This window comes from Phyllopteryx taeniolatus, chromosome 16 (assembly GCF_024500385.1).
Source record: "Phyllopteryx taeniolatus isolate TA_2022b chromosome 16, UOR_Ptae_1.2, whole genome shotgun sequence".
NCBI classification, from domain to species: Eukaryota; Metazoa; Chordata; class Actinopteri; order Syngnathiformes; family Syngnathidae; genus Phyllopteryx; species Phyllopteryx taeniolatus.
Genome location: NC_084517.1, coordinates 20,322,291 through 20,333,562, shown reverse-complemented (window position 1 = coordinate 20,333,562; position 11,272 = coordinate 20,322,291). Strand labels below are relative to the sequence as shown.

At 42.3% G+C, this 11,272-nt stretch overlaps 1 protein-coding gene across 3 annotated transcripts; it reads right to left on the bottom strand.

The window, feature by feature from the left end:
- Window positions 1–306: 306 nt before the first annotated feature.
- On the bottom strand, window positions 307–9,300 carry LOC133466285 (ethanolamine-phosphate cytidylyltransferase-like). 3 transcript variants are annotated; one of them, XR_009784910.1, is made up of 14 exons: window positions 8,908–9,300; window positions 6,465–6,553; window positions 5,469–5,630; window positions 5,322–5,388; window positions 5,127–5,211; window positions 5,015–5,055; window positions 3,589–3,737; window positions 3,417–3,499; window positions 3,083–3,160; window positions 2,943–3,008; window positions 2,807–2,872; window positions 1,891–1,979; window positions 1,628–1,817; window positions 307–1,528 (listed from the first exon to the last, which is right to left on the bottom strand). XR_009784910.1 is itself a non-coding variant. In XM_061749838.1 (13 exons), the coding sequence occupies exons 1-13, from the start codon at window positions 9,270–9,272 to the stop codon at window positions 1,727–1,729; spliced, it is 1,416 nt and encodes a 471-aa protein (XP_061605822.1). In that variant the 5' UTR covers window positions 9,273–9,300; the 3' UTR covers window positions 307–1,726. The 3 variants fall into 3 exon arrangements, 2 of the variants coding, with proteins under 2 accessions (XP_061605822.1, XP_061605821.1); XM_061749838.1 differs by having other exon boundaries at window positions 307–1,817; window positions 3,589–3,721; window positions 5,014–5,055; XM_061749837.1 differs by having other exon boundaries at window positions 307–1,817.
- Between the last annotated feature and the right edge of the window lie 1,972 nt (window positions 9,301–11,272).

The following is an 11,272-nucleotide window of genomic DNA, read 5'->3' as shown; positions in this document are numbered from 1 at the left end:
ACTTTTTTCCCCCCAAATAAAACCTTTCAATAGTAGCAACATTATTAAATGAAAAAAATCTTCACACCGTTTTTTTTGATGAAATCATGTTATAATTGTCAACAGTACATCTTATATTGAGGTCAAGTTTGCACAGTATTTGCATAACACCTCGTGGGCTACACGTCCCAAATCGACATACAGGCATTTTATTATTATTAAGCACATATGAACCTATATTTAAATAAATAATAACTCTATATACTGTATACATACATGCAATGGCTGGCCACAACATTATGAACACTCAACTAAACAACACTGCAGTGTAATTTAACAGTATGCTTTATATTGTGCTTGCAGTTTACAACGGTGTAGAATTGCACCGGCTCATACTGAGAGCTGTTTTACTATTTTGTATTGTATTAAATTCTGTTTTGATTTTTTTTTAAACTTTTATTAATTATATGATAACTACAGTCTATTGTTTTTCTTTTGAATATCATTAAATAAATAAAAAATATATCCTATGACTGTGAAGTAACCATAAATGAGTTAACCAAAATATAAGAAACCACAAACTTCATCCCCAGTGATAGACATTGTCAAATAAATATCATTATGACCACATTTTCCTTGTCCGAGTGGCCATTATGCTGTGGCTGCTCACTGCACATACACACACATGAAGCATTGCAAGATAAAGAGTTCAAATATACTACCAAAAATATAATGTGCACTCCCAATTGATGTTGAGGTGAACTCTCCTGCTATGTTAGTTTCTCACAAACAGCAATAATGCACCTGGGCCAATTTGACCCATGCATGTTTCACTAACCAAATGTGTCCTAAACAAAAGTAAAAATCCCAATAAACATTGTTTATCTTTCATTAGTTACTCAATTTAATCCATTTAATACAGAAAATAAAACCACTATTTTATTCCGTAGTTTTAACTTGAAATGGGTCATTTTGACCCGCAACATAACAGGAGGGTTAAACTGTGCACTGCTGAGGTTGACAACAGCGAGCATCTGGCGAGTCAGTTGCAGGAAATGTCCGAGTCCTTGTGAGCTATCAACGTGCAATATTAACCAAAGACAGTCAAAAGTCTCCACAGTGGGGGTCGCAGTTCGTGCTGGTTTTCGAGGGACGCGACGTGGCGAAAAGTCAGCGCAGTCCGGTACACAGGAGGATCCGAGCGCCCTGAAAAGAACACACACACATCCGCCCAGAGGCCGAGCAAGCTGTGCAAAAGGTGGAGTGGAAATTTCCCACTTGCTGAGCATTCCAATGAAGTTCAAGGGTTTATTTTTGATGGCAAAGCAAGTGCTCCTATCTTGTTGTGAAAAAAACAGTGGGAAAAGTGTGGGTGTTGAAACATCCGCACCCCTCGTGGATTTGACGAAATGTGAAGTCGTTCACATCTTTCACCCGGTGAAGCGTGGGAATGAAAACCTTCCACCAGGATTCGTGGGTGTTGGAACACCCACATCCCGCGCGGTTGGTTACTTGGCCCCTGTATCCACGATAAAGCTTCTCACTTGCCCTGTGCGAGTCCAAATAAAATCCACGTTTTTCAGGTAAGTAAGTATAAGTTATCATATTTGTTTTGCTTGTCCATGAATGAGCTACAGACACAACCAACCGAAAGCAGGCATCCTGGTTGGAAACGTGGCCGACATGTTGTGCGAGGATTCATGACTTTGGCTTGATTCAGTGTCCACCGGCGCCGCCTGGCGTTCCATCACTGGTCCGCTACTTGGTGTGGCTGCATGGCCTGGATTATGGCGATCTCCGTCGCCTCTTTCTTCTGGTTCCTGTCCTGAAAAAGCAGCCTGAATCCCAAAAATGAAAAATGGTTATGTTTTCAGCTTAAATTGAACGTGTGAAGGGCGGCCGGTAGACCACCTGTTTTTGGTTATCCTCTGCACAATGGCGTCTGTGGTGAGGTTGTTCCCGCTGTCGACGGTGCGCAGGATTCCTTGCTTCCTGGACACCTGACATGTAAAAGGGGACGGGCCAGGGGAGGGGCAAGGGAGGAAGTAGCATCATAGTGAACATTAGAAATTTCAAGTCTTATGCCCCCCCACACAAAAAAATAAATAAAATAAAATGCCCGGAACAATACCAGCTGCTTGTCTTTAGACTTGATGAAGCAGCATGTGACTCATTGTCAGAGATTATTTTTGTACATTCTCTGGCTCTAACTGTAAACAATTAGATGCAACGATCACAAGGGGAAAAAAATGATTAGTACATTTTTGGATTGTGTATTGTGGATCTCTTTTTTGGATCTCAGTTCTTTTAATTTGTAAAAAAAACAAAAAACGGTTGAATCATTTTCTTCTCATTTTTGGATTGTGTTCTGTTTTTCTTTAATTAAAAATAAATCTGATTAATGTAATAATAATAGTAATAATATAATGATGATGTTTTTGCACATTTTCTCTTTGCCTTCCCAGGGCTTTGTTATTTTTATATAAAAAAGAGGATTTATTTAAATAAAAAAATATGGTTAATAATTTTTACATTTAAAAAAAAAAGAGTCATTAATTCTCAGATTTTGTATTGTAGATTGGATTTTCAGATCGCAGAGCTTTTTTTAAATGAAAGAAAAAGTCAGATGAATCCAGTTGTTTTTATTTTAGGTTGTGTTCTTTTTTTGTAATTAAAAAATATTATTTTATTATTTTTTTATAGAAATAAGAAAAAAAGAAGATTTATGCAAATGTTAGTTTTTTTTTTTCATAATAATAATAATATCATGTCATGTTGCATAGTGTCTCCGGCATTCACACCGATGAAAATTCCAGAGGAGACTTACAGCATATGGGTCGGATCCGTCCTTCTTCGGGTATATTTGTGTCTTTCCGTGGCATACGAGGTCCACCTGCAGAGGACGCCGCATGGTGGCTTAAATCATTTGAGGTGTGTAGAACATCACTGAATGTGGATCTTACCTTCAAATGATCCAGCAGATCTTTGGTGACTGCAAACGGCGCGCCAATCACCACCTCCGACACGTACTGCAACCGAAATAAGAGCACTTATATCGTGGGAATGAGCTGGGAAAGGGCGGGGAGCGGAAATGGGAACGCACCCGGCAAGCCAGGACGCTGAGCGTTCTCTCGTGGACATTCATGATGGGGTAGTTCTTCCCTTTGTAGCGGTTCACTTCCTGTAACAAAAGACATAATAATAATAATAATAAAATAATACAAAAACATAACGCTAAAAACACGTGTGGACAAGTTGTGTAGTTTTGGGTACATTTTGTGGCTTAATAGACAAATGTTAATCTGTTCAAGCCTACTGATATGGCTTGAGAGTTGGTATGTTAACATCGAGCAAGATAGCGACCTGGGAGCAAAAGACGCTAGGGCAGATGGATAATGATTTTACCTCATTTGTGCTGGCCCATCATAAACACTCACTTGGTCAAAGTGCAGCCCCACAATGATGTATGGCTTGTCCGCCATCTTATGCGCCGCCCGCAGGAAGTCCACGTGGCCAATGTCTGACAGGGGTCAAGGATATTACCTCCTCCAAGGTCGAGTCCCATTCTAGCGCTGGATGATAGGTGCCCCCCCCTCGAGAAAAAGATACGGAAGAGGTCGAAGGCCCCGGCCACGTAGATAATTGTGTCGCCGGGCTGCGGCTCCTGGCCCGAAGCAAACTGGATGATCTTCTGGGAAGTCTGCAGGAACTGGGACACTCCCGTCCAGGGACTGTGGTTGTTCTGACCATTGGAGTCCCGTAATCCAAATACACACATAAACATGCACATAAGACATAAGCAACTCCGACCACCACAACAAGAACATCGTTTTGGGGGGGGGGACCAACCTGCTAACTGACAAATGGCCGAGCTTGCAAAGCTGACAAAATGATCTGTTCTGCTCCAAAATGTAATGATCTTATTTTCCGTTGTTACCTCAATGCTGCATATTGAAAGATGCCCAACTGATTTTCATTGTTCTTGTGACCGTGACAATAAATTTGGTTTCTATTCTATTCACCCTCCATCAAAATTCACAGAAATCAGTTACATTATTTTTGGCATAATCCTGTTAACTGGCAAACTGACAAACATCCTCTCGCATGGCATCGCATTATTAAAAATAAATACGGCCGAAAACAAAGGCTTTTTCTTCTGTTTTGCAAAAATCATTTAGGATTTTTTTAGGAGGGTGTGAACCTGCTGACTAAAGGGTTGACTAAAAAATAGGCTAGCTCGCAATGCGAAAACATTTGATCTGACCCAAAATTTGCAAGAAATGTGTTATTCTTTTTGTTTTCTTTTTTTAAGAATAAAGCTGCTAACTGGTTAACGCCGTAATGCACCCGGATTTGGAAAATTTGCGGAAATGGTTCATGTTTTTTTTTTCATAAACTGGCTAACAAACAAATGCCCTACATCGCAATGCCACCAAACTTATCCAGAGCAGTTGAGAAAAAAGTTTCATAAAAATCTTTACTTTTTTTGTGTAAATATGCTAACTAACCAGCTAACAAACAAACACCCTAGCTTGCAACAATAATAACATGATCCGTCTCCACCACAAAATGGAATAGGTTCTTTTTTATACTGCACTAAGTTTGGCGGATATCGGTTTCTTTGTGTGTGTGTGTGTGTGTGTGTGTGTGAGTGTGTGTGTGTGTAAACCTGCTAACTTGCTAATTAAGTAGCTAACGAACAAGTGCCCTAGCTGGCAATGCTAACAAAATGATCCAAACGTGTGCCTAAATGTTATGGAAGTTGGTTAATGTGGCGCTAACTAACCAAGTGAACTAAAATGCTAACAAATTGCTGTCTAGTCCCCCCAAAATGCTGAGATTCTTCTTAACCCTTTTTGGGCGTCAAAAACTAATTGCGCACAAATCAACAAACAGTTGCTACAGGCACAGGAACAGAAGGGGTATTTAGTGTTTGCTGGAAAAAGGCCTTGGTTATAAAACCAAGTTAAGGAGAAGCTATCTTTTGAAGAAAACATCTTCCAGCTAACATCAAGACCGCGATTCGGTACCGACCTTTCCAAAGTTGTCCGTGTGCTGCTGGTAGTCTGAAGCGTCCTGTGAGAGGTAAGAGGAGATAGTCACATCCGTACTCTGGCTTGAACGGAGTCAATGAGAAATGGACTCACTATGTTGCTGTGATGCGCTTTGGTCATGAGAAGCATCCTACCAACCAGGTCGGTGGTTGAAACTCCCTGCGTTCTCTTACATTCTCTGGAAGAAGACCAGTGACCAATTCAGATGGAAATAGAATGTTTATTCATGTTTCTGTTTTGAAAGGGTGGCAGTTATCATTAATAACAGTCGAGAGAGGCGAGTCGTACCTGTAGCGTCCCGACTTCTTCACTTCCTCGTACGTGTCCTTGCCGTCGACCGTCAGCGTTAAGTCGTCTGCAAAAACAAACGGCAAATGACGCTCCTCCGGAATGTTTTAGTTTTGTTTAGAGATACCAAATGAGAGGGATGCGTACCGCCGTGCACGCAGAAGTCGCAGTTGTACTTGTCGAGGGTCTCCAGGGCGGTGACGTAAGGTGCGCCCTCCACCACCTCGTCCACCCATTTGATGGCCCGCACCATCTTATAGCGCTCTTCCTGAGTGAAAACCGGCGGGCCCTTGTGCTTTGAGATCTCGCCTGGAAATATTAAACAAGGGGGAAAAAAATAACCTCCGAACAAAGAGATTCCTCCGATGCGGTATCTTGGAACCTCCGTGGATAATAGGCTTGTGCTATAAGATGTGACTACAAAGATGATGGGAAAAGCCTACTAGAACATCTGAATGTTAAATGGGGTCAAACAGAGGCACTTTCAATGTTGTCGGATGTGTGCTGACTCCAATTTAACATGAACCTGAATGTGATTGGTTCATTCTGAACACAGCCACATCTTCAGCTATGAGGGTGTGAAAACTGTACAATAGTTTTTATGAGGACAACTCCGACTTCAACTCACTGTTTGCTGGGAGCATGATTTTGATTTATTATATATATATATATATATATATATTCTATATATTATTATACCAAATTTAAAGTGCCCACCCGTCTGTGAAAAAGAGAGCATAAAAAGGCTAAACTAAACAAAAACAAAGAACAAATATAGTGCCTAAAGAACCCAAAAGGCACAAAACCATACATTTGTCTGTTATGCAATTCCATGGAGCCTTAAAGTAGTATGGCGCAATAGCAGCCATTAACAGTAAGGCTTTTTTTCCAGTGTTTAAGCTATTTGCCCGAGTTTTAATGGCCCTATATCAGGTTCAAAGAGGGGTGGGAGGTGTCCTTAACAATGTTAGCTTTCATCTGTGCAGTTCTTCCATTTTATACCTATTTTCTTTTTTTTTTTTTATAAACCTGCAAACTAACAAATGCCTGTTTTCAGCCAAGCTAACAAAATGATCTGGTGAATGGCAGAAATCGGGTTACGATTCAATTAGTGTGCGAAACCAAGCGACGACTGAGCCTTACTGTCCGTGTGCACGCCCACAATGAGGTAGTCGCCCATGGCCTTGGCCTGCCGCAGCTGGTTGGAGTGGCCGTAGTGGACCATGTCGTAGCTGAAAGACAACAGAAGAGAAACATAAGTGGGTTTTCCTCGTGTGGATTGTGCTTTGATACCTTCGTATCAGTTTATGTTCAATTTAAGTTAATATAACCTGGAACCAGTGACGTGGCTATGTTTAGCATGAACCAATCACATTCAAGCATGTCAAATGGGTGTCAGCACACAAACCTGCCAGGCTGCCACCATTTAAAGTGCCTCTGCTTAACAACAAATAAAATAAAATAAACAAATAAACAAACAACCCTTCTCCTGACCGATACCGTCGAACAATGAAATCCCTCTGATGCTGTGGAACCTCACTGCGTGCGGACCAAGGCTTGTGCTGTGAGATGTGGCTACAAAGATGTCAGGAAAAGCCGACGAGAACATCAGAACTTTACTTTTCATTCCCCTCTTTAATTTTTTTTTTTTTTCCAATTGAGTTTTGTAGTTTATGTCACATTGTCGGTGGGAAAAGGTATGAAATGATTCACCTTAGTTGTTTTTTTTAAACCTGCCATTTGAACAGGGGTGTGTAGACTTTTTATATCCACTCCTGTATATCAAACTGGATTGGAAACGCTGCTGGTGGAAAAAGTTTTGAAATGATCTATCTCGGTTTCTTATTTTTTTTTCTCCCTAGTATTTGAACAGGGGTGTGTCGACGTTTATATCCACTATATCAACATGGATTGGAAACAGTAGATTTAATCAGCGCAATAGCAAGCCATTCATGACTTTCTGTCCGCCTCTGCAGATGACAACGTGGAGGCGGAATTTAGTCGTCCTTGCCGATGCTTCGGTGACACGGCCGACCAATGAGAGCGGAGCGAGTCGAGGGGGCAGCGTCCGCAACGCCGACAACACATGACACACGATTGTGCTGCGCTCTCCTCGGAATGCTCCCGACTGCACCGGCGATTCCCGCAACGTGGCTCGGCGACTGCGCGTGGCCCGAGAGCTCGTGTTGACGTTGGCACTCTTTAGCGCTCTCAGTCCGCCGGTTGTAACAGTTATGGCATCCCAAACATTCGGAAACATTCCTGGGGGAGGCGAGCACACAGTCCAAAGCCGCGTGCGCATAACCCGAATTCTACGGGGAGAAAGGCGCCGTAATCCGGGGCCCGGACATGAAAACCATCCTTTTTGTTGCTGCACCACAGCGCAGGAAAAGTCAGGACGAGTGTGACGAGATCCACAGAGTTGCAGGTGAGCTGGAACCCATCCCAGGCTCATTGAAGAAATTCTCCATCGGTGTGAATGTCAGTGTGGATGCTTGTTTGTCTAAATGTGCCCCGCAATTGACTGGCCAACAGTCTAGGTTGTCGTCGCCCAAAGTCAGCTGAGCTAGGCTCCAAGTCACCTACCACCCTAATGAGGACAAGCACAATTTACATTACGTCAGTCAGATTTTTCTGCATTTTTTTTTTTCCCTTCCCAGCAGTTAATGTCTCTTTAAACGTATTCCAGTTTTCCCTCGCTATATCACGGTTCACCTATTGCGGATTCGGTACATTGCAGATATTTTTCTTCATATTCATATTGCGTACAATTCGCCATATTGCGAGATTTTGAGCCTAGGCCGTAATTTGTGTGTGTGTGGTAAAATAAAACGCTTCTCAGCCTAAACCAATAAAAGTGTTTAAAAAAAAAAAAAAAACACCAAAAGAAAAATTCATTAAAAGACATTAAAAGGAATAATACAGTACTACTGCACATTACTTTATATTGCAGAGTTTAAAATGTATTTAAGTGTCTAGAAAGTGTTTATAAGATATGCTTATAGGAGTGTGGATAAAATTTATCTCAGCAGGGGTTCATACATCTTTAAAATATATTTAAATAATCCTAAAAATATGTGGTTGCGACTTTGTGGATTTCACCGAGGGGTGGTCTGGAACTTAACCCCTGCAATAAACGAGGAATTACTGTATTATTATTTTTTTCGTACTACAACTCTCTTACAAAGGGATTTGGTAACCATTTTGCGGAATTTTAGGGCATTTCAGAAGACCATAAAATTGGTGAGTTTTTCCAAATAAGTGCGGTTAAAATAGGTGATTTCGCGAGTATCGAACCGCAAACGGGCGGGGGTGTCGGGCACTGTCCTGTAGTTTGCATTGTCAAGACTGAGAGGTGTCCCTAATATTCTGTCCGCCTGACTTTTAGCTCCAGGGCAGGGACAGAACATTAGGAACAGCTATCCCACACAAGCACAATAAACACACATTTGTACTCAAATAAGTTGGGCTGATTATTGATACGACTCTCGTACTGAACTCTGCAGGTGTACCTAATGGAGTGGCCCAATTAGTAGACTGCAGCAAGCCCCGAGACCCCCCCCCCCCCCACCCGCACAATACTTACCATCCATCGCACCATACGCGGACCCTTCGCCTCCTCTTCTCGGGGCTGCCCGTCGGAGCTCCGGGTGTCGAGCCGGGGCCCGCGTCCTTGCCCACCTGGTGTGGGGGGAGCCGGTGGTGATGGTGGTGGTGTCCGTTTTTGAGCATGTTTAAATGCCCCGGGCGGGGAGTGTTTTCCACGTTACCCGCGACTGCTACCTCCAGTTCGGCTGAAGCGGGGGGGTGGTCGTGACGGTGGACTGGCGAGAAGTTCCGCTGCGTCAACACCGCCTCCTTCCAACCACCACCCCGATAGCTGCGCCCGCTTTGGGTCAATTGGCGTCCGACAATGGACAGGAAATAGCGCACTTGCAATAAAGATCGCATCTGGCTTCTCCTACGTTGGTGCTTTTGTTTTGAAAGCGCGTTGACCGGAAGTGCAAGGTTTTAAGCAGTCAACTTGACGTCGATCGGAATCACGCGACGAGTTCGCGTTACGTAATGACGCGTGCTTTGCGCCGGTCACGTGACACAACCTTCGTTTTAAACAAATTTGAAAACTAATTAAACATTATACCGTGATATTAACGGTATGAATATTTACATTTATAATTTTGAAAATGATATAATAGAGGAGCTGCCTTCGATACCGTAAGTAATGAGTCAGAGGTAGGATAATAACAAGACAATAACGAGTCCCTCAAAAATGGCTCCGTTTGTGTTGACTAAAATAATAATAATAATAATTTCGACAGAAACGATAGGGACCTCGTAGATACAAAATAGAACGGATACAATATAAGCATTTGAAACTGCTTTAAGGTCTGTAAACGAAAAAACTTATAACGTAGTATTTGCACTTTATTGCCAGCAGATGGCAGAAAAGACTCATAATGCCGTCTTTCAGCGAGCAGTTTGAATTGAATCAGTGAACCTTTATTAACAAATCAATTAAAAAACAAACCATTTTTATGACATTGCCTACACAGACGAACATTTTTGCATTTAGTTGGATATTCATTAAACGTGCTATGCTTTTTATTATACCGTATTATAATGTGGTTGTAGCAGTCATAATTTTGTTTGCTTGTTTTTTTTCCAAATTTGTTGGCAGCTAGCTAGCTACAGCGCTGGTGTTAAAGCTAATCTCAGTCTATCGCGAATGAACCAGTCTAGGGGTGGGCAAAACATCCGGGCCGTTGATCATTTCAATCTGGCCTGCCAAAGATTGCTACAGAATCGCTCAAATCATATCAAATTCATGATTACATTCATTTGACATTGTCCTGTAATGCTGAGTGGTTCCACCAGGTTGTGCTGTAGGTACAGTGATACATTAACTTGACTTTGGCTATTCTGTTTTTACTCTGCTATTGCTCTGAACCCTTCTTCAACCATGAGTGGGCCAAAGAAAAGAAAATTCGACAGTGAGTGGCGAGTGTTTAATATAGAATGGATTACTAAATACTTTTACACTGAAGTCCGGTCAAAGGCTGTATGTCTAATTTGTTAAGAAACCGTTGCGGTTTTAGGAGAATATAACATCAGCCGTCACTTCTCTACCAAGCATGCTGATTATGTTAACAGCCAATCAACGCAGGAACTGATAGCTACGGCTCAGCAAAACACCTTTATCTGACAAACTGCCATCCAAGATTCAGTCACACAAGACTCTGAAACAGCACCACGGGAGCTGCAGATGGAACTGATTGATCTCCAATGTGATACTGTCTTAAAAGAGAAGTTCAACTCTCAAACTGGATGAGTTTTATGCTTCATTAAGAGCAGACACATTTCCAAAAATCCAGAAGATGGCACAGAGGACGCTGGTGGTGTTTGGCTCTACATGTGTGTGTGAACAGACTTTTAGTCACCAACAAAACATCCTACAGCTCCCAGTTGAGGGATGAACACCTCAAATGTATTCTGAGAATTGCCACAACAAAACTACAAGCAACACCAGACTTTGATACACTGGGGAAAAAAAAGAAAAGGTGATCAACAAAACAACACTGTTCCCATTAAAAGTAAATCTAAGTATTAACACTACAATTCGAGGCGGGGTACACCCTGAATCGGTCTCCAGCCAATCGCAGGGCACATAGAAACAAACAACCATTTGCACTCACATTCACACCTACGGCCAATTTAGAGTCTCCAATCAACCTACCACGCATGTTCTTGGGATGTGGGAGGAAACCGGAGTGCCTGGAGAAAAACCACCCAGGCACGGCGAGAACATGCAAACTCCACACAGGCGGGGCCGGGATTTGAACCCCGGTCCCCAGAACTGTGAGGCAGACGGGCTAACCAGTGGCCCATTCATGGACTTATTTAGGATCATTTTATTTTTGGGGGGTTTGCTAAATTACCATGACAGCCTAAAA

What these genes read in the sequence shown, in the direction of transcription:
- LOC133466285 (XM_061749837.1), bottom strand. Translation starts at nt 9,272, where the DNA reads ATGCGATCTTTATTGCAAGTGCGCTATTTCCTGTCCATTGTCGGACGC. An exon ending in TGTGGGCGTGCACACGGACA is followed by an intron (nt 5,631 to 6,464) that starts GTAAGGCTCAGT and finishes TAATATTTCCAG; the next exon opens with GCGAGATCTCAAAGCACAAG. An exon ending in TCAGCGTCCTGGCTTGCCGG is followed by an intron (nt 3,009 to 3,082) that starts GTGCGTTCCCAT and finishes TTTCGGTTGCAG; the next exon opens with TACGTGTCGGAGGTGGTGAT.